Source organism: Callionymus lyra, chromosome 8 (assembly GCF_982586985.1).
Source record: "Callionymus lyra chromosome 8, fCalLyr1.hap1.1, whole genome shotgun sequence".
Taxonomy (NCBI): Eukaryota; Metazoa; Chordata; class Actinopteri; order Syngnathiformes; family Callionymidae; genus Callionymus; species Callionymus lyra.
The window spans coordinates 13896204-13919929 of record NC_141825.1 but is presented as its reverse complement, the minus strand read 5'-3'; the positions used below and the strand labels follow the sequence as shown (position 1 = coordinate 13919929).

The window sequence follows — 23726 nt, the reverse complement described above, 5'->3', positions numbered from 1 at the left end:
AATGAGGGATGACTGCAACTGCAAGATTAGCTTGTTTATAACAGCATTTTCAAGGTTAGGTTTTTGAACAGGGTCACAATATAATAATAATATCCATCAGGCCAGATGTGTGAAAAATAATTTTGCAGATCACAGGTGTCATAAATAAAGCGAACATCTTTTTTTAAAAAGTGTGTTGTGCGTCTGAACCCTTAAGAGACATAAAAGACTCTCCATTTCCTCACTAGCAGGTAACATGAAGTGATATAATGTTTCCGATGCTCACGCTGAGGAAAAAAAAAATCCTTCGCTGAAATGAAGAAGATGAGTTGAAGAAAGGGCAGATATATTTCTGCAGAAACACAAACAAAAGAGAAGACAGCGAAGGTAAACCAGAAGAGCAGCATCCTGAGGCCCCGCAAACCACAAACGCACAGGGTCAGCGTTTCATACGTGTCACTTCCTGTTGGCCTCAGCGGGACGTGGGCACAGGACTACAGCCGGTGGGGCAAAGAACCTGTCAGACTGACTCGAGGGGTTTGCGGACAAAACACACAAGTGATAAATAGCTTGCATAAAGGTTTCCTCGGTCATCCACGGAAATCTCCTGAACTCAAAATAACTTTTTTGTTTTTTGGAGACGGTAAGAAAGCACGTGAGGTAACCATCGTCACAGCCAACAACTGGTTTGTGTATCAGGGAAGGGTTAGTAGACTAATAAAGTGATGTAGTCTAAGTAAGTCGATTTGTCCAGAACAGGGACGGGTCAGTCCGTCCGTCTACCTCTGCAACAGTGTGTGAGTGACCGTTGCTCATGGGCACCCGGTGCATCGGCCTGTGTTAATGTTGCTGTTTGACATTGCAAGCAGCAGGCTTTTTTTTTTTTTTTACTTGCGGCAGCCTCGGCGGACACTGAGCTTTAGCCTAATTGGTTCCAGAGCAGACTCTGACAGAACTCTCCTCGGCGGCACAGGGCCACATTAATACCCCCCGCCACACACACTCGTGCACACACTCGTACACACACTCGTACACACACTCGTACACACACTCGTACACACACACGTGCACACAAACAAGCAGGGCAATCAGCGAGTCTCCGGCTAATTAACGCCCGTACAAAGAATCTCATTAGCATGAGTTGTAGAAAAGAGCAAAGGGGGAAATAAGTACTTTGGATATAAAAAGGAAAGAATTTACCAAATAAGACCAGAGTAAATGCTTGTGTGTCCGGGGTGTGTGTGTATCTGCGTCTTGTATTCAACTCAGGGGGCCAAGGGCCTTGGTTGCTCCACTGGGCGATGTTTTTTTTATATTTTTTTCATCATCTCAGGGGAGTCCATTACAGCTCGCTCTGGGAGACATTGGGAGTCAAAGATAAGCAGAATTTTAAAGGCGATCAGGAAACATAAATCTCGGGCACAGAGGAAACACTTTGGTTGTTAACCGCGGAACTTAACCCGTCCTTGCCACGGGAGGATTTAGATGGTGGGAAAGCGGCAGGTAAAGTGAGCGGGGCTGAAACTTAAATCTCATGATGGTACAAAGATGTAAGAAGACGAGGCCGAAAATGATCAATCTTTTGACGAAAAGATCAAATAATGAATTGATTCACCTCAAACAAAACGTTAGAATATATAGAAGATTTCTGCCAAACCATTTGAGTACTAGATAACTCCATGAATGTTAAAAAGGTTTTTCCTGCTCTCTACTTTCCCCTCCTCTCTAGCACCCGCTGCCGTCTAAATCCTCTTGTGTTTACAGTGCCCTCATCGCAGGCTGTAAAAACACTTCCCTTTGAACCCAATAAAGGCAAACCGGCATCAGGCTTATTGTAAAACACAATCATAAGTTAAATGTTTATCCCCTCCCCGCCGCTCTAAACCCTCCTAATGAGCCTGCTGGAGAGCTTTTCAACCCCGCAGCTCAAATACAGCCAGAGAAAACAACACATTTCGCTCCGATCCGTTTGGCATTGGAGACAGCGCCGCGGTCCCTGTGTGGAGATTGTGCATCGTTTAGGCACAGCGTGAAACTAATTTCATTATCAAAAAGTCAGCAAAATCCAAACAAGTCAAGCTTTTACTGCCAAGTACAAATCAAGCACTGGAATGCCTCATAAATGTGGGCAGTAAAAATGTAGTTTAGTGAGACAGGATCCAACGCGGCCGACAGCAGAAGTCCAGAAACACTGATTAAAATGGTCTGTTGTAACCAGGATGCTTGCTAGAGCCAGAGAAAAAAAAATGAAGCTTACATTGAGCTGCTTCTTCAGACGACCACTGAAAGAAGGACGGTTACTAGAAGTATTTTTAGAAGTCTTTCTTTAACTGTAATAATAACTAATGTTCAGATGTGCTTATTTTACAGTTTGTATTATAGCTTTTCACTTAAATAGACAGTTTTGGGTCCAGGATTTTACTAAAGTTTTAAATTCCTTGAATATTCTATAGTTTGTTAAGAATTATTTTAGCTTTTTTTCATTAGCGTTGAGTATTAAGCATCATATTTGACAACCAATCTGAATGTTCAACTGTCCCTTATCTTATCTTAAACACTGACATTTATAAGTCACCGTACCAACATAAATATTAATCTACCTTGATTTGATTTGATTTTTACAGATTTTTTAAATATCTGGTCATGAATTTGACGCTTGTGGTATAAAAAAAACTAGTATATAAGGGTCTAGGCAGGTTTCTTTACGTCTCCCTCCATTGTTGGAACAGTTATTCCAAGTAGCATCCACAGTAGGCGTGTACAGAAAGGTTCTTCGGGGCCGGTTTTCTTGACTTGGTAGCTTCTAAAACATACTCTCATTATTTCAGACAAATGAATGAAACCACCGTCTCTGTCTAAAAGGAAAAAGGTAAAAAAAAAAAAAACACAGGAAAATATTAATAAAATCATGTTAAATTGTTACATGGATGTAATGCAAACAACTCAAGATTCAAATAAAGTGACATTTAACTCATATTTTTCTCAATAACTTATTTTATTATTATTATATATTAAAATATTACCAGAGGGCCTACATACATAGCCAACCATTAGGTGTAGCCGTTTCTTGGTCAAGTAAGTATCATTAAGAGAAAGATGTGTTATTTATCATGTGTTATTTAAACATGCTTATTGAGGCGTCACTATATGAACATGTATTGGAAGGGATCTAGTACTTGTTAGACCAGTATTTGAGTCCGTTACATGCATTTTAACTTTTTGAAGATCACTCATCGGACGACACCTTGGCCAACAGGCCAAAGTTTTATAAATATTTAAACACTCCTAAAAGGGACCTACTTTGTATTAAACTTTAATTTTGTCCAATTGTTCAAAAGCTGGGTCCAGTTTGCTGCTTTAACCATGGTTTAGTGTTGCACCTTAGAGGCCCATAAATGTTCAAGTGAACCTTTTCAAGCGCCACAAATATAAATACTCCCTCTGTCTACTTCCAGAGACAGAGGTGTTAAAGTGCTACCCGGGAACAGTAATGTACGATATATATACTGGGAAGTACAAGCCCTCTCACCCCGTCTCCGAGCAGTCGGTCCATTATCCCGCCCTGACCCGCTAATATAGCCACTGTCAGTACACAATGCTGGGCTGAGTTACGCTGCGGTGCGGATGAGTAATCGTCACCACCTCTGAACGCTGACATTAGCCCACACACATCGAGAAGTTGAGTAAAATAAGCAGCTAGTTGGCGGTCAGAAGGTCCTGCGCGATCAGGACAGCAGTTCCATTCCTGGCAGCCGGAGCGGAAAGCTGAAAGGAAACCTGGAAGTGGATATGATGACCCTTTGAACAGAAGACCCCAAAATATAGCCTCTTATCAAAATGACCTTAACGTCAGAGCATGGGAAGTCGAGCAAAGTCCATCCATCATCTTAAAGATTAATCCTCCTCTCTATTCTTCTCCGGAATCTATTAATAATGTCGCCTGAGGGGAGAATTTAGTGCAAAGATTTATTCCGATATTGTGACTTTTATTCATTAGCCTATAACGGAGGGATTTCTTTAGCAGGAAAAATGGAGCCAGCCCAGGGAATTCTAATTCTTCAACCCTGGCTCTATCTTAATTCTATAGAATTAAATTAGCTCAATGGTTTCATTTGCTGACACAAATAAGGCAGATTAGTATTAACTCTGCAGAGGTCGCCCAGGATCGGATCCATCGAAGCAATTTCCGATAATCCAGGAACGTTGGACAGCAGCTGCTGTAATTCAATTGCAGGTGTCAGGCATAATAATCGATTCCGACTCGAGACTCTTGGATCAAAATGTTTCCTCGCTCGTTCAAACAAAAAGCTTTTCTTTTTTCTTTTTTTTTTCTCCATGGATGTGTACACTGAGCTGGCATCGACAGCCCCAGGGGTACACTTCAATTAGAGACTGGGGTGAGTTTAAACACTGCAAATCTACTCACTCAAAGCTTTCGCTCTCACTTTCTCTCCGTATCTGCAGCGAGCGCTCACTCCACTTCCTCAAGTCCTGCTCCCTGTAATCAACCCTGCGCTAATGGCTTATTCTTTCTGCTCCAGCGCACACATTTCACTTGTTTATTTTCCCACACTCGTAAATCTGGGGACGCGTCACTAGCGGCGATATTAGAGCAATAATCTCAGGTAATTATCAGATGCCCTCTTTCAGCACCCACCCCTCCTGTTAATGCTCGCTCAATCTCGTTTATCGTCAGGGCGCTCATACATAACTTTTTTTACAGTCCCGGTGAAGCCAGTAAAGCTAATGTGAGCGAAGGAGTACTTGATTCCTCATTTGGAATTCTTAAAATTGGGTCGGTAAGTGAACAAAATACTAGTTCACTAACAACAGATGTGAGGTAAAAAAAAACAAAACAATGCAGCTCACATATATGCTTAAAATAACTTAAGAGAAGAACTTAAGACATGAAAATAGTCATTGGAACTGCATCTCCCTATGTACCTTGTTTGAGTATACAAACTTTATTTGTTGGCCTAGCCACTCAAATTTAAACTCCTTTTTTCACCATTCATGACGATGACCCAATAAATCTAAGTTTATTCTTTGAATCCTGTTAACAACTTGAACCGTGTGAACCACACTTTATATTCTTATCTATAAACTTCATTATTTATTTATTTTTTATTCACTGATGGGAACCCTAATTCACCAAAGTCTTTCTCCTAAAGGACACTTTATCTTCCATGTATCCATCATAAAGGCTCCTCTACCTCTTTTTTTGTTGCCAGTTCAGTTGTCTTTGTTCCACCCTACCTGCATTCTCTTGTTCACCCTTCTTTATCTCTCCAACAGCATTGACATTATGAAGAGAAGTACAATTTGGCTATCTTAAAAAAAAGGTTAAAATTCCAAAAACATTACACAATTATACTTTTGCCTCTTTCTTGTATTTACTAACAGCTTTTACCATCAACATCAATAACTAGACACAAAAAATTATACTAGTATAAGATCACATGTATAACATGTAGAAAAACTGCAATAAAAAAAATAATGTAATTTAAATACTTTATTACATGCTAAATTATTTCTACCAAGTGAATCTTTTTTACCAATTGTAATCAATTAAATATATATAATTTAATAGATTCTTCTTCTCATAATGTTGAATTCAAATATATTTTAAAAAAAATAGTGCTACAAATAAAAGGATGTTCAATCAAACTGAATAAATAAATGGCATTTTTCTATAAAGAGTCTTTTCATGGTCAAGTGGGCCCGTCTGTCCAGATCAGGGGTCTCAAACTCATCTGGTCCAGGGGTCACCAGAGGTTAATTCTTGTCGAGACTGGGCCTGGAGGCTGGGGGTTCTTTCTGCTGTTTTTTGTCCACGTCTTCAATGCAAATTCAATTTATTTTCTTTTTTTAATGTTTTGTCCCTTTTTTGCATTGTTCTACTGTGTAATTGGGTCACTTTTGTTTAGATTGGTTGGTTCAGAAATCTGTATCTATATAAAGAAAATGATAATATTTATGTGATGATCAAGATTACTTTCACTTTACTCAAAAAACCACAAACTCGCCAAGATTTTTTTGTTCCCGTTTTTATCCGTAGGTCTGAATATAGGGATCTTAAACCACGAGTAAAAAGGTTGGGAAACTGGTCGAGCCTGTCCATGTTAATTTGAGGCGAGCAGCAGAGGACACTTGAAAAATATGGGCAAATATAACCATGAATACACAAATACACTTCCTCAAACAGACAATTTAGTGTCAGCAATTTACCCCCGTATGTTTCGGGGTATGTTTGAAACCCAAATTAAAGATTAGTGGAAGTCACAGACGCAGCCACATAACGCAGCAACTTAACAATGGTGGCAACAAAAAAAACATCAGCAAACAGAGAAATGAAAAAGTCTTTGTGATTCTTTCATCTTGTTATTTCCCATGACAACGTTATATTTGCTGAGACTGTGACTCTAAATATATAGGTCGCAAACATCAACTTTTATTTATTTAAAGTTTTATAAATAGACAGGAAGAGTAGTTTCAAAAACATTTTTTTACTGCTGATGAATTCATTTTTAATGAGTATTTATGTGGGATCAACCCGAAATAAACTATTGTGCCCAAAAAAGAATAATAGTTTTTTTTCTAGGAAGCGTTTGCTGCATCTTATCGCAAACAATGTTCCGATGTAGGATCCACACAGGTTTGGATGATTCTGTTTATTTAAACAGCTATTGCGACACACGTTTATGAACATAAATGAGACAATGTTGTGCACAGTCTACTCACCCACTCCTCCTTTAAGAGACTCACTGCCTTGTTGGCACGAGATAGATTTCGACAAGCCAGGATCACATAGGCGCCATGAAGAGCAAAAGATTTCGCCGTCTCAAAGCCTGAGAAACGATAGAAGGAGACAAAAAAAAAAGAGAATAAGATCAGGCAATGCTTCAAAGAAGAGTCGTTTCTGGACTTATCTTTGATTCTCAGGGGTCGGATCTAATGTGCTGCGGCTCTGGTCCGCCCTGTATGCACCAGTTAAACTCCCTATCAATTTTCCATATAATTTCTCTCATTGAGTAACCAGTGGTCTAGTGCGGAGAGTTAATCATTTCTCTCTGAAGTGATGAAACTGATTGAATTATTGTGGGGCCCAGACGTTCCCCCCTCTCTGCTCAGATATATTCGGATCTGACCATCGGCTCCACTCAAGGAACCAAAGGAACGTGAAAATCAAAAAAACAATGCTAATTTAATTATGAATATGCATTATTGGTATGCATTGTGAAAACAGGGGTATTAATACGAGTCAAATGGTGGACCCCGATGTGGCGTTCAAACTAAATGTTAGATGTCTCGAGCATCAAAGGGGTTCTGATAAGGACTCCCATGGAACGAGGTCCGGAGATAGGCGGAGAATTTATCAGCGCGAGACTACTTCATGGCTCCATCCAAATCATGTAGTCACGATAAAAGTGACAAAAGATAGAGGAAGAGAAGTTCATTTCTAAATTACAAGTCTAAATGGGTCATTTCATCCCGTCGGTTGAAATTATTTATGGGATCAACTTTTCCATTTCACTAGATTTTTTTTTTCACTTCCAGTGACATTTACTCCTTTTTTTTACATCATGAGTTAAAGTCCACTTTTCAGTCGGTTTCGATAACAAAAAATCTAAATACCGCGAGTGTCTCCCGATTGGCCGAACGACATCCACAATCACCGATCGTGGCAAAGCAGCTCAGAGCGGCGGAGCAGCAGGCGGAGAATATCAGAGGGTGGATTAATATGAACTGTAATTAGATTATACGTCTTAATCTGATTTTCATTAAGAGCAAAACTGGGAGGCCTAATTGTGAGGCGAGTGTTAAGGACCAATATCTATTAAAACTCAAAATTGGAGTCCGACTGGAAGCCCTTTCTGACAAGTGAAGCATGGAATTAAATTATATGACACCTTATTAGGTGTAATGGAGGGGACTGTGGATCTGAGCCGCGATCATTTTCGCTCTCAGGAAATGGAAATGAAAATAATAACAAGACGACAGAAAGTAAAACGGGCAGCCAGACTTCTGCAGGAAATACACATTCTATAGACGCGGGCTTGGAAGAAATGGATAAATAACAACTCATATTAAGGTGGCACAGTTACTTTCGAGAATAAAAATATATATATATATATATATAAATCTCTTAATTGTTTGTTCTTATTATAACATTGTTCGTCCAAAATTCACTTTAAAAGTTTTGTCAGATGAATGGGTGGTATACCTTCTGTATTTTTACACTAAAATACGTTGCCGAATTAAGATAAGAAAAGATAAGCCAAAATGAGAAAATATCACACAGCCACGCATAGAAAAACATTTTAGTATCAAATAGCTAAACGTACACATTAGCAATGGTGGATGGGGCAAGAGACAGTGTAGTGGATGACAAGTTCATCACCAGACAAACATGTAAGTAAGTAAGTAAGTAATATTTATTTATACAGCGCTTTTCGAGACCAGGGCAACAACATCCGTTTTTTTGACATTTGATGGAAACCAAAGTGCCAAGAGAATTTTTTTTTTTAAGTATGTGGGGTAAAAACAAGTCCTCTTAATAAAGTTTGCTTAAAAATACCCTAATATTTACATCTGAAGTCAATAATAACGTTACAAATTATTTTTTTAATTCACAGTAAAAGTCAAATATATAAACCCTCACAGCTGCAGGAATAGAAAGCCGTACAGCATCTCTTTCTCTCTCTACATAGTATATCATCTGTCCATTCAAAACCAATTAATAAAAATCCACTTAAAAGTCTAAACCAAAAAGTATTTTGTTGAAGTGCATACGCGCACGTTGGTATTCCATAAGCCTAAATGATACACACAAGAAAATAAAGACAGGAAAACACAATTAAAGCGTGTCATTGTACATTAAGACGTCCGGCTTTAATATATAAGACAAGAGCACAGGCTGCTGGTAAACAACAACTCACTTGTTGTGTGTACAAACCATGAAAGTGAAATTAATGGAGGCCTGTGTTTTCCATAATAGAGAACAAATTAGAATATGGCAGCAACAACAGCGGCATCAACCGAAGTCATGTACTTCCAATGACAAATAGCGAGGGCTTGACATTAATTGTGAAATAACGAGAGTGGCGTCGCCGTAACACCGACTTCCCGCCCTCTCAGCCGTGTTGCCTGCAGAGGAGGCCGCGGTGAAATTAGTTCCTGGTCAGGTGTACAAGCAAAGCAGCCTGTTTGGGCTTTGTAAAGCTGTTGCTGGAACATGACGAGAGGTCGCACAGAGGTTACTTCTGCTCGGGTGAATCGACTAACGCCACGAGCTGTTTTACAACACACCAGAGACTCCTCCGACGGAGGATATTAGGAGCTTATCATTGGCTGGAGTTCTTCCAAAATAGGAATCAGACGTCTCGTGAACACATTAAGATACATTTGAGAGCGCGCCACGAATGAAAGGCAATGATGTCAGGAACAACTTGCGTGGAAGAAACCGCTGGAACTAAACTAAAGCGGCGAGTTAATAATATCCAACAGAGTTTTAAAAAAGATGTATTTATACTTGTCAGAAAGCAGATCTTCTAGCCGAGGGGTGTCCAGACTTTTAACGAGGGAGAATTAGATCAAGTGAAAAATCTAATTAGATCAGGGTATTTAATATAGAAGTTCAAAATAAAATCTCCAATAGCTTCAAAGTTGAATATTTCTTCACGCAACTACAGGGAAAATGTGTTCATTATTAACTTACTTTGTCATAAAAAGCTATTGAAATATTTAAAGTCTTATTTTTTTTTAATTATTAGGGTTGTTTATTATTCATATATCCATATTATCCTCAATATTGATCTTAAAATAAATATTGACAAAACATGTTAATTATCTATAACGGTAGTTATTGTTTTTAAATATTTTTCAATGTACTAGATTATTGTTTTACATGCAGAAAAAATAACTAATGTGTTGATTTAGGCGTCTCTTGAATGAATCTTGGACTCTATTGTATCATCAGTAAGTGTCCGTTTGTACAAAACTCTCTTCACAAATATACATTTGAAAACCTGCTTAAGCCCCGCCCACTAAAAAAAACTTGTCTAGAGATGAAATCTCATTCACCACAACCACACTCTCCCTGCTTTGATTGTTCAAGCATCCAGGTTTGTCACCGCATGTCATCAATCCCAGATGTCTCCACCTCCAAGGGACTCATTGTATAAACAAAGCGGGCGTGATTACAGTTGGCTGGAGGAGGAGTGAAGACCATTATGACAACATAATGGGCTCCGCTCTCGTAACCTCTCATTCGCCGAGATTTAAGATGAGGGACTAATGTATCTTGGAGAGGAAGACTTCAACATTTGAAACATACAAGTAAGTCACATACTGGGTTTTTGCATTATTTGCCATTTAATAAATTAAAATTATAGATGAACTAGCTATGATTCACTAGCTATGATATACCAAATTAAATAGTTCAAGTGGTCAGGAATATTTATATTTCTACTAGATTTGTTTTACAATTTTACTCTTGCCACAAGAGTTCAAGTTCAAGTTCTTTTATTGTCAAATATACATGTATCAAGACATACAGCATAGATGAAATTTGGGTCCTCTACAATCAAATCCCACAAGAGGCCCCTAAACTGCACTTGTCTTATGTGTCTCAGCCTTTTAAAGTATATATTTTAACTGTGTATTGTTTTTGATTGTTCAAGCACTTTGTGACCCTAGTCTAAAAAGGCACTTTACAAATGACTATTACTTACTTACACTATGTACAGTACATTTCCAATGTAAGAAATCATATATCATCTGAATTAGAATGTCCACCTGTAAAGACCTGTATTTAATCATAGCAGTATGTCTGTGTATGTACCTCACTGTACACGTTTACACTCATATTTTGAGCATTTTTCTAAACGATCGTGCCCATAAAATCCCGTTTCTCCTGTATGTTCAGAAATGCATTAAAAAATAGTGTAAAATCTCCATTAAGCAGTGAATGCTCTTCATGGTACATTAGGATTGTGGCCCCTTTGATATCCCCCAATAATGAGCGTGATTTAGTGATTTCACGCTTTGTTTGTCCTCCCTGGCCCGCCGCCCCTCTCTGGATACCCCCCGTACACAGGTGTATTGGCTCGATGTAATGAGATCATTACCAGCCTCGTCAGTAAACGTGTTTATTTGGCGAGCGGCGCCCCCTTCCCTCACGCCGCCCCCCCGCCTTCCTTTTCCCTTGATCTGCATCCAAAGAGGCATTTAACTAAAATAAGCTCTGTTCTACAATTGGGTGAGCAGAAGTCAATTCTGATCGTTACAAGAACTGTGGGTAAACATGTCAATTTCCCACAATCCCCGGTCCCCACTGAACACCAGGTCTCCCCTCACTCTACATCACTCGTCTCTCTGCAGCTGAGGCAGGGTTCGGAACATGAATGATATGCCATTTTTAACTCCAAGTACCCCCTAAAAACTATGTTGTGTGCGATTCTTATTAAACAGTGAATAAACGTGATGGATATGTCACCATTTATTGCAAAGTTTAATTTTCTGGATCTAATTTTATTTTCCGCAGACAACTTGATGGAGGCATTAAAACCCTCTCTGCCGTTCAGTTAGCGCAGAGTTTAGACGTTTTTAGGTCTTCTTAGAAAAAAAAAGCTGATCAAGCAAATGCAGATCTTTATTTCACTCAATTCTGTCGGTAAACTTTTTCCTCAACACAAATTTTTACCAGACATAGTCCGATGGTGAAAGACAGTGTTGGATGACCTTTCAGACAAGTTACAATGTGTACCCTGATTGGGATTGACTGGACCTAAAAGATTTCAGGGACCCGATTAAAACTCGCCGTCTATATCAACAGTATAAAGAGCACTTGAGTTAGCTTGGTTACCCCCTCATGGGTGTTATAGGCGACCTACAGAGATCTTAAAATGACTAACATTAACTACTCTGTGTCTGGACAAAGCCTTATTTTTAAATCATCCGCAACGGTCATAAAGGTTGAAAACATCGTGCATTAACTACAACATTATTATTACACTACATTAGTATGAATCATTTTCTTTGTCTCATTCCAATAGAGGTTTCTGTAGCTCAAATATCAAAATATAAAAAGTTTTTCTTTCAACATTTTTGGCCATCTTTTAGCCCAGCTTCTGTTTTTAAATTGCATGTACAAGGGAACTTAGTTTTCTGGAATTAAGTGATTTCTTTTTTTGGGGTCACGGCGGGCTGTGGATTTTAAGGGGTTGCATAAAGAAAGAAAAAAAACATTATTTCTTTGCAATTTATCTCCGTTTGTTGTCCATTTCATTCTAAGCCTTGTACAAAGTTTTGTCACTCCAAGATGGACTCAAAGTAGTTTAAACTCTGCATTGATTATCCTTCAACTACAATATCAGCAACAATGTCAGAACCCAGAAATGAAAGATTGTACTTTAGTTTGGGCGATAAAATGCAACATTTGTTCGAGCACTATCCTCAATCACACCAGTGTCTTTAAAGGTAGCTTCAATGATGTCGCTAAATAGAGAGAAACGGCTAAAAAGCTAAATGAGTGTTCGTGGCGGCGCAGGCGTGTGCAGAACAGTAAAAAAAAAGGAAGTTGGTTCTGAACACGGCTGACCTGTCGCGCCCGCCTTTTTCATAAGACAAGCATTTTTCAGCTGCTGCTTTTTGAAGCGCGAGATAAAAGAACAGCACAACCTACTAAACACCTTTCCCGACTTTTTTAAGATCCTCTTTAATTCACCGCCATTAGTACAGGAGGACGGAGATGTCACCCCAAAAGTGGGATGTATGGTTAGTAATTACAGCCCAAGGTTGAGCTGTTCCGGGCCAGAGAACCAAAGTGGTTCTATTACCCCTCCCTGCCACCCCTCCTCCTCCGTCGCACCATCCAAGCACCCCCTTTTTTTTTCTTCCTTCCCTCCCTGACCCTCTGTGTCAACCTCCAAATCCCTACACAATCTCTCATGTCGGCTCCACACCTGACTTTTGCATGAAAACACACTCGTAGGTCAGTGAACTTGACAAACACCAGCATCAAATCACTCGCATGCAGTGGATAAAATAGTTCATGAACATTATATCTCCCGAGCGTTACCCTTTTTTTTTCATTACTGTCCGTTCATCAGCGGCACACAGTAAACTCAACCGGGTGTGTGAATCACCACACACACACACACAATAACCAACCAGCCTCCTGTTTTAATTTATGTGACCAGCAGCCTTTAAGCACATATATGCATTCCATCCTCTGGCTCTAATCACTTCACTTGTATTATATTAGAGCAGTAATCACTATTGACCCACTCTGGCCTCCAGCAGGGGTCTATATGCATGTTTGGGTCTCCGCGGCAAACGTCCAACCAAGGTTAATAAAGTTGAATAATTTGGCTAACCAACCATAAGTGGTTCTTATCATAGAGCCAATAAACACATTCATCAGACGGGACGTGCGGTTGAAAAAACACTGAAAGTCTTTTTTTTCCATTTGGCTCATTGGCTCACGAGTCACCATGAAGGATGAAGGCGGACTCTAGAGGTGTCGCAGCTATTAGAGAATTGTCCTGTGCGAGTTTCACGGTTATCAAAGATCTAAAGGGTTCACACCAGGGTGACACGTCTTGACCAACAAAGAAGTCCAACGTTCAACCCTTTGACTAGATTTACGTGGCCCTTAAGAGGTCAGTGTAGTCCAGAAAATACAGATTATTGATTAATTCAAATCATAACTTTCTAAAGTTCTTCGTTTTAGAGATTGTTTTTCTCCTTTCTTTTCCTTTTTCATAAATATCCTATGTCTCTTGAATAATTTAAGTGAACATTGAGATCGAATTCAGATGTTTTTTAGTAATTAAAGGTTTTATTTATGTGTTATTGGCAAATGTAGTTTTATTATCTGTTGATCTTTTTTCTACTTTCTTTTGATGTTTTTCCATCAATCCGATCTTCTTCAATCTTGAACATTGCGCTAGAATCCAAAAAAAGGATAGTTATGTGTTATGTATGTATGTGCAAGAGTTGGAGGAAGATGTGTCGTCTTTTTCCTTTTTTTGTGGCCGTTATTTTCTTTTTTTTGTTTAAAAAAATAGCAATTTTATCACATTTATTTGTTTAGTTTTTTGCAAATGATTTTAAAATATACTAAACTATACCATTGTATGTGTAGCATATATTCATTTTTACATTTTCTCATCATATTTTCATTCTCTCTTTTTTTTCTTTTGCTTGTATGTGGGCTCTTTGGATGTCCAACCGTAAATAATGTGCTGATAATGCTTTGTATTCTTTAACCAGACAAAGACAGGAAAAATGTAATAATGACACAATCGAATATATATTTACAGTTTGCTCGATAGATGGTGAAAAAAATGTATATATATAATCCTATATCATATAATAAATATAGAGTATTACTCCAAGTGCTCACTCTTACATAAAATATGTTTAAAGACAATTCATGCATTTTTAAAATACACTTTATTCTTTCAAAAAGCCAGATCTTGTGTTTTGCTGCCGAAAAGCCTGTGGTTGACGAAAGCTTAAGTTGCCATATTTTTTTATTTGATCACAAAATTGAGGCCAAAGCTATTTAGGCTTGGACCTGAACACATTTTTTTGATGTACTGTTCCACCCCTGGTGGACGGAGACACACACAGTGGACACAGCGAGACCAGGAAATGGCACCGACGCTGGATGTCATCTGAGCCACTCAGCGATGCTCAGCAAAACAAAGATTTAGACGCGACATGCCACCCTCACCCGCAACATCTTTTTATCCATCTAATTCCTTCCCCTATGAATTATGCATGTCCCTTCTTACCGAGACTCTGTTTTAACGCATGGCTGCGTGGGTCTTTAAGGGGGTCCTTATTCATAAACAGCAGTGCAGTAAATACCGGAGCTTTGCAGCCAATTTAATGGCAGTTATGCTTAACAAATCTGCTTCAATCTAATGATCAGCCACAAAGCTGGTCCGCCGCTGTAATCTGCGCTCGGCAACTTCGTGAATATGTTTTTAGGATCACTCCATCCAGAGAGAGGGGAGCACCCGCCTGACACGTAATCCCCAAAACACAACACCGGGATCAACACGAACGTAGAACAATGTTCCTCTTTCATGAATATCATTCCAAAATACTGGAGGTGCTCAAACTGTAACGCTGATCCTTTCTTAATCCCATTTATATTTCATTTCAAGCCATTTTGCTTTTTATTTCAGTGCTGACCCGGCACATGAACAACCATAACTTGTCTTTAGCGTCTTTTCACCGGAGCTACTTCCTCCTCCTTCCACTGGTCCCTTTGGCAAGATTTTACAGGGATTAATGTGACATTGACGGAGACAAAATCTCAATCTAGACCTACAGTAGGTTGGGCATTACCGTCCTCACGGTCTCTTTAAAAACAACTTTTAAAAAGTTTTAGTTAAGAGACGCTGCTCCGCTCCACCTCTCCGACAGACTGAGCTCAATCCTCCACATACAATAGGGAAGTCATTGGAGTCACACGTGATGTGATTGAGTTTAAAAACTCCAATCCAACAATCTCAGGCCACATTCTTCAACTAAACAACAGCGGAACTACCGTCACAGGTATTGTGAAACTGAACAGAGGAGACGTGGCTGTTTTACTGCTGTCAGTTAAATCATGTGACATAGATATTCTCCCTGAAATGTTTCTCCCTTTATTTGATTGTCGATGTATCTCTTAAATTCCATGTAGAGCTGCTTATTAGGTCATAATCTGAAGCCAGTCAGCCCTCAAGTCAAGGCATAAACTGGTATTTATGATTTTATAAGAGGATTTATATTAAAACACTAATGGCCAATTGAAATAAATTGTAAAAAATATATTTCTATACACTGGCCCTTCTTAAAAAAAATCAAAAGGGTTGAACAAAGCCAGTATAAATCTACAATTTTTTGCCATTTTAACAAGAATTTCTGAATGTCTGGAGAAAAACCCATAGAATCATCATCTTAGATATTCTTTAAAATAAACTGTCATTTAATGAATTCATAAAATTATAATTTTAGACATAAACATTATATTATTCCACAGTTTTCAATACACCTTGAACATGCTATTACAAAGACACTGTTTCTTTGAGCGATATCACAGACAGTATACGACTTAAACCTTTGCAGGAGCCCATCAAGCAAGCGATTCCCCACACACACAATTGTATATGATTTATTTTGTACTTTTTTTAGATCTCTTTTGTAACTTACCATCCTGTAATAGAAAAATAGGTTTTTTTAACTGTAATGTAAAGGAATTATGCATGTGAATAAAACAAAAAGAATGCTGTTAGTGATTTAATCCAGGAGGACCATACATTAAAATGAATAGAAAGCAAGAGAGTATTCTTTATCTTATCTGTTCATCTTTGATGTCAATTAAGAATGACTTTAAAAGTCAAAGGTAACCTATAACACAACAAAAAAATGTCATTGAAACGCAAACAATCCATTTTCTTTTTCTTTCATTTAAAGAATGGGCAAAAATAAAAAATCCTCTTCAATGTAAAAATCAAACCATAATAACAGTAGAGAAGTGACATTAATGTTCACAGTGTTCAGAAATGTGCATTCATGGGACTTCTTCATAGCCCTGGCTCAGTAAATAAGCAGACAGTTAGTTGATAAGGGGGGAATTATAGCCAGAGCAGGAGTTGGTAATGGGGATGGATAGGCAGCTCTGTCTTGGGTCAGAGCCACTTAGGAATCAATGCCGGGGTACAGGTGTACGACCACCAGTCTTTAGAACCACGAGGAAGTGCCAGAGAGTCGGGAGAAATTGCAAAGGAAACAAAGTGCGATAATTTATTTCCATTATCACAATTAAAAACAGCGCTAGGGTTTGCACTGGTTTTTAATTTAGAAAAAGGGAGCCGGGAGAGGAAGACTAATGTTGTGGATCGAGCGCAGTGATCGGCAGGAGAAACCACATTAATGTCGCTGCTCGCAGCACTATTGCGATGGAGCTCAGAGCCTGGTCACAAAATCACAGACAATGACATTTCATGCATAAATAAATTCCTATATGTGCTTTTCATGTGTGCACGCATTAAGAACTAAATTAAAGAGCTGGAATGTAAATGTGCTAATTAAATAATGGCCTACCATTACTAATACAAATGTCACATTTCCTGTGGCACAGAGGCAGCAGAAGGAAATGGAAATAGCCTTGACACTGGGATTAAAACACTATTGATGCCATTAGAATGCTAAGTGGGTCCGACCAATTGGCATAACCACATTTCACTGGAGGAATGTCACACAAGTTGGAACAATTACGAGAAGAATATAGTTAATTAAGAGGTGCTCCGTTGTCAATATGAGCAGGGATATAACAAAGGTTATGTTAATGTGGGGATAATAAGAGTTTACCAGCATTAAGAACGCTCCAACATTGTGTGATATACTCATTTTTAAACTCTTCTTTCTTTTCCAAACTCATTTGCTGAATACGTTACAGACAATGTTAAATGTGCATTTTTTAGTCCCATTATATTGTTTTTTTTAAGCTAAATTAGGACAATGTGAAACAATTAAAAGGGGTTTAGAACTTCAACATCGTCAACGTGGATCGTTTGTGCCCTCTAGCGTTGAAAGACTCACACTTCGCATTTGCTGTGATAACAGTGGGGCAGCAGTTAAAATATTAATATATGCCTTCGTATCGTCCGTTTTTTCATGGATTTGGCTGAATTTCTAACGGTTTTTCTTCTCTTTTTTTTTAATGAATATTTTCTGCACTTTCAGTTCAAATGACACCAATAAAGTTGACTTAGCGTAACCAAAAGTTGAAGTTAAAATGTTTAACCGTGTTTTTGCTCATTGCATGACCATCATGTGTAGCTTCAAACTACTTCAATTTAATGTAGAATATTGCAGAGGCAAATGTAACTCATCATCTTTAAGCCAAACTTTATATGGTGCTATATACGTTTTCTACAATTATTTGCAACAAACATTTCAACATTGTCATCGGCACAATAGATTTAAATATAATTGTTTAATGGTCATAAAGATCATAATGATTAAGAAAGGGCCCAATATTGCTTAGCAATTCATTTATTACATGCAAGTGGGTTTTCATGCTCAGAATAAGATTCAATAAATATAGAATAAATATATAAAAATTTTAACAACCCTAGTAGGAATCTTAACAGGAGCCTGTCATTTCTAAATACTTTTTATTTTGAGAACGATTCATGAAAATCTGATTACAATTTTAGTTCTCGGACAATTTAAACGACTAACAATTTTGAATGAACTTGGCGTCTAATGAGTGCACCTGAGGGCGGGGTCTAGATGGATGAGCAAACACGGAGGTCAGGATGGCAATTAAGTTCACAAGCTTCTTTGTCTGGTGACGGTCCCAGACGTGCCGTTAAAACCCTACAGTGCAGCACCTCATAATAAACACAGCAATTACACTGCAGTAAGTTTCCTGGCTGCAATGGATTTGAATATAAAGACAATTAAGGGGTTTATGTTGATTTGATTTCCCTCATGCTGTCCATTGTTATCAGTCATGGAAAGAAAAGAAGAAAGGCTGAACAAATGGTCAGCTCATGTGCACATCTGAATGAAGGAGAGGGGGATCCAGACCATAATATAGAGGCGTGAGATTGCTGGACGCTCGATTCGGCTTCGCTAATGAAGTTCAATACAATCATGTACAGTATTAAGGAGTGATTTGTTCGCTCCATGTGTAACATTTGGGAGCCTAATGTTGATAAATGCGCTTATTAGGCAAGCAACGTTTTTCACAGTGCAGTACAACACCGCCATCTAGTGTTGACATCACAGAATTACACGTCAATTGATGGATTTACTCGAGGAGGAAAAGGATTATTTTAAGGGTCTCACCGATGCCAGCGTTGGCTCCAGTGATGAGCACAACCTTGTCAGACAGGTCGCGACCTTGCAGGATCTCAAGCGCGGAAGTGTTTCCATCATAGCGTTTTGGCTTCAGGACCACGTCCTCCACTGTGAACGCTTGTCGAGGGTCAAAATACGTGGTTCGTTTATTGATGTGGCTGAAAATAGTAGACAAAAATGCATTATCACTTCATGAAATTACATAAATACATTCAAATCTTTGTGCATGTATTTAATACATTTTAAATGCTTGCAAAAGTTAGTGTTTAAGACTTTAATTTATTTTCCAAATTATTTTACACATTTAGGTACTTAAATAATGTATTTTTTTATAATAGGCATATAATGTTTGCATACACTCGAATCAATTACAATGAACTGAATCCAATAACATTTTTTTTATTAATTACAGGGTAAATTGTTTTCACAGTGGATAATGTACATTCACACTAATTTACAAGTTACTTTTTCTATTGTCTCTGGGTCAAGGTGAACGACCTCCCAGGCTTCCATTAATACATTTGCAGTGGTGGAGGTCGTTCACCTTGACGTGGAGACAACACAAAGGATACCTCAAACATTTTTTTGGGGGACACTGGGTCACCTTGGCCCTGAGATAACACAAGGGTTAAAAACCCAAAGATATGCAATAACATTGCCTCTCTAAATGAAATATATGTCTCTGTATATTGTTAAATTGCTTTAACATGTGTGTTTTATTTTTAAAACTATATTTATAAATTGATTCAAATATTAAAATGTTATTTAAAATACTAGTAACTTTTGTTTAAATTATATTTTTCACAACAGAGATTTAACTTAAAATTTAAATTATTTAAAAATAATTGACCATTTAAAGAATATAATTTTTTGGATCTGCAGTAATAAATAGAAATTATGTTCAAAGTCAAATATTAAAATAAACCAAGACACCATGTCTCTTTGTGAAAAATGAATAATCATAAAACAATGGAACAATTCAATGAATTTGGAAATATGTTCTACTTACTCCACATAAATTGGTAAACCTTTTTCATCAACTTCTTGTTCCCAGCCATATGGCAAATCTGAACGGATGAAAAAAAAAAGAAGAAAAAAAGAATAATGTTTAGACATAAATATACAGTTAAGTGTACACAATACCATAATCACTACAATCACACTGATAGGTCATCGGAAATTTTTCTTTTCTTTGAAGATTCAAAACAGATATAGTAGGGATGTGAACTGGCAGTTTATGATGAGACGATACGTATTACAATAAGATATATTGCGATACTGTAATAAGAACAAGGATATATTTGTAGTATTGTCCGAGCACTTAATTCTGGTGTTGCAAAAATTATAAATCACATAACTTTTGACGAAATCGTAAGCGTTTACATTTGTTCTGTATCCTCTCGTCCTCAGTCATCATCAGGATCTTACAGGATTTTATCGCCACTTGAGCTGAGGACAGCACAACTACTGCCATATAGCAGCCGGAAGTATAACCAGAAATATAAACCTTAATATAACTATGAGAAAAGCAAAATAATGTATATATATACAGTATATATATATATATATATACACACATATATATATAAATTACAATAAAGGTACAATATTAAATGTTTTTCTGTACCCATACAGTTTAGAACATATTATTGATTCCTTATTAAACACTGTTTGTTTTTTTTTACAATGTGGTTCATGTGTTAGTTATAACAAGGGCTCTAGTTGCCTAATGCAGTTGTGAAAGACATGTCTTTGAAACACTCGCCAGAGACACAAAACAACTAACCTCTGTATGTTTGTAAGTGACAAGGGTACAGTCAAACCCCAAAGTAAAGACTTTGTCAAGAGTCAGTCTGTCAATTATTTTTGTAAGTAACAAGATGGGCAGAAATATTTTTCCATAATCAATGAAGTCTTTTCCATCTAGTTTTATCTTTTTTATGGAGTATTTCAATTTACTTTTTAAATTCAATGTCTTATGTTTAAATCACCTTTCTGGTTAAATGAAAATATTACGAATCAATATTGTTACATATACATACATATATGTACAAAATAATGTTAATATACATGTATGTATATAAATTACAATAAAAGTCACACTGTGCTTTTGTCATTATTGAGTTGCTGGATCTGTTTTTCCTTTCTCCACTATAGTCTTACTTAAACTGTAAAGTGTCTTGAGATAACTTTGTTATGATAAGACACTTTAAATAAAAATTTAATTTAATTGTTTTAATGACCCAAATCTTACACAAATTCAACTAACCTGACTTCAGATTAAATTTATTTAAGAAACTGAAATCTAAAACAGAACACTTGGAAGTCACTATGTAAGGTTTAGGTTTAAATAACTCACCTCCAGCACAGCGCTTTTTCTTTCCAGTCTTGGGATGTTCCCACTGGGTTTTCATCTCATCGTGACTGTGGAAAGAAAAGAAGCAAACAACATTTAAAAATGAAATTAATGAATGAATTATCTTATACTTGTTATTATTTCTGGTCTAGTCAACATTCAGTGAAATAAAGCCAGGTCAAGAATTGCACTGGAAAGAATACAAAAATGTCTCATACACGTTTTTAAGAAACAATCCTCTTTGTGTTCCCCCACAATGCTGCTGCAGATATTTACTCTCCACTTCAAGAAGGGGGTCATACATGAGAAGAGCATATATTTAAACATTCTGGTCTCATAATAAACGTTTTATAATACAAATAAACAAAGTTTGTAGTTAATGAGACTTGGGAAAAACAACTCAAGTGCTGAACCATACAAGAAACCCAACATTTCCCAAAGCATTACTAGAATCTGTTTATCAACACATTTATCTGAAGCTCAAACACATAAACTCATGGTGTCAGTTACTGACTTTGCATAGTAAACCCATCCATCCTTGGTTGAACGCTCTTCCCAGCCAGGTGGAAGCTCGTCCTCGCTGTCAGTGTCGTCCATGCCCGCATATTTTAGAGCCGCCATGAGACTTGATATCCCGTTTTAAAATGCCAAAGTTTGTTTTAAATGCACAGAGAATTTCAATTGCTCCGGTGTGAACAGGTTTATCTGAGTAGCTACAGAGATTCGTAGCACTTCCGCAATAACATGATGACCACGGCCGAACTGCATTCTGGGGGATTGAGTCTAAACTGAGAGAACGCGCGTGTGGCTTTTTTAATAAATATTAGAACTTTAATATGATTTATTTTAATAAATTAACCGTATTTAATACAGTTTTAGAAAGAAAATGTAAATGATTAATGATGATGAACATTGCTTCAAGCCCAAAAACCATTTTAATAAAAATAATGTTTCTAAATTTTAATTTTCTAATAATATATTAGCATGATTGTCAAATTCCGATTTAGTTTAGTTTATTGTTTTACTATAGAGAATTTTCAAGCCATCATTCGTCTGTATATTTCCTCTGGTAGAGTTGCTTAAAGAGTATATGTAGCTTTAGCTGAAACCTTGGCAAGAAGTATGAATGTCCTTATTGTGTTCATTAAACACTTGAAACTCTATGTGGTCAACAACTAAAAGCGTATCTCACAATCCAAAGTAATCTTTTCATTAAGTTTATCTTGAGGAAATGGTCATATAGAAGCCAAACCACAAATATATCTTCTAGTTCCAGTAACTTTGTTTGCAATTTAATGCATATATAAGTATTAAGGTGTATTTTACACACCACAGCAGATCAGTTAAACTTGGGGGCATAGCTTTAATCATGACTTTTCTAAGAAATAACACATCACTAAAATAACAGAATAGTTGAGGACATTTGTCTTTTTTTATTCATACATATTATAATAAGACTTATAAACTAAAAAAAAACAACCAAATGTCTTTAATATACAGGGTGCAAGGCAAAAACATACAGTTGTTGGTAAAACAAAATAAATCATACATTTCAAAGTGTGTAATAATTGATTCTACAGGTGTTAAGTTTTTATAAGATTCAAGAGCAGCTTTATTCGCCAGTACATATTGGTATACATACATGGAGTTTGTGATGGTTGTGGACAACTCCGGAATTTGTATCAAAAATTGAAACAAAACAAAAATAAAACATAAATTTAAAAATAAACAAAAATAAGTCAACCCTGGTATAATGTAATCAGGAACCAGAAATAGGCTTTGAAAATGATTAATATTATAATTTCACGTGCTTTGGTGTCTTCTGCAAAAAAAAAAAAAAAAAAAAAAAAACAGTTAGAAACCTCACCCCTAGGCTTTGGTCTGATTGGAGCACAATTTTGAATTTATTTTAAAAACTATAGCAATCCACTCAAATATTCATATGTGAATATCTGAATGCAACATAAAAAAAGGGGTGAGGAAAAAATTAAAGTAAAGTACTTGCACACAATTTAAAATACTGGAGTAGTATTTATTGTTGTTTTGGTTGTTGTTGTTTTTTATTTTTTACTGTATGTTTTAACTAATGTATATGTATGTGTAATCTCTATTTGTGAAATGTCTGCTGTTACAACTCAAAACAACTATGAGAAGGATAATGGAATATATATATATATATATATTCATATATCTTAACTTCTATATATCTTAAAATGTTACTGTATTGCATTAGTCTAAGAACATTTCAAGTATCGAGTAGAAATAAGATCTGACCACTAAACCCCTCCTAATTACATTTGCTTCACTAAGACAGATGACGCCGGACGTCACCCTTAAATATTCGCATTAGGCAAATTCTAATTCTCAGAACGCCCTCTATTTTGGACACCTTCGCCATCCGCTCTGCGCATGCTCAACAGAAAGGGGCGGGGCCACAGGAGTGGGCAGAGCAGCCGTGATTGTGTGTGTGTGTGCGTGTGTGTGCGCGTCTCTCATCAGACACCAACGTGAGTGA

General features: G+C 37.2%; 1 protein-coding gene across 1 annotated transcript in view; it reads right to left on the bottom strand.

Moving 5' to 3' along the window:
* Positions 1–21929, bottom strand: part of wwox (WW domain containing oxidoreductase) — a 175326-nt gene extending 153397 nt beyond the window's left edge. Inside the window, exons 1-5 of the mRNA XM_087797110.1 lie at positions 21726–21929; positions 21215–21279; positions 19865–19922; positions 18844–19013; positions 6721–6827 (exon numbers count right to left, since the gene is read on the bottom strand). Of these exons, the coding sequence (XP_087653236.1) occupies positions 6721–6827; positions 18844–19013; positions 19865–19922; positions 21215–21279; positions 21726–21832 (507 nt within the window). The 5' untranslated portion in view covers positions 21833–21929. The remainder of the gene's footprint in view (positions 1–6720; positions 6828–18843; positions 19014–19864; positions 19923–21214; positions 21280–21725) is intronic.
* Positions 21930–23726: the final 1797 nt, after the last annotated feature.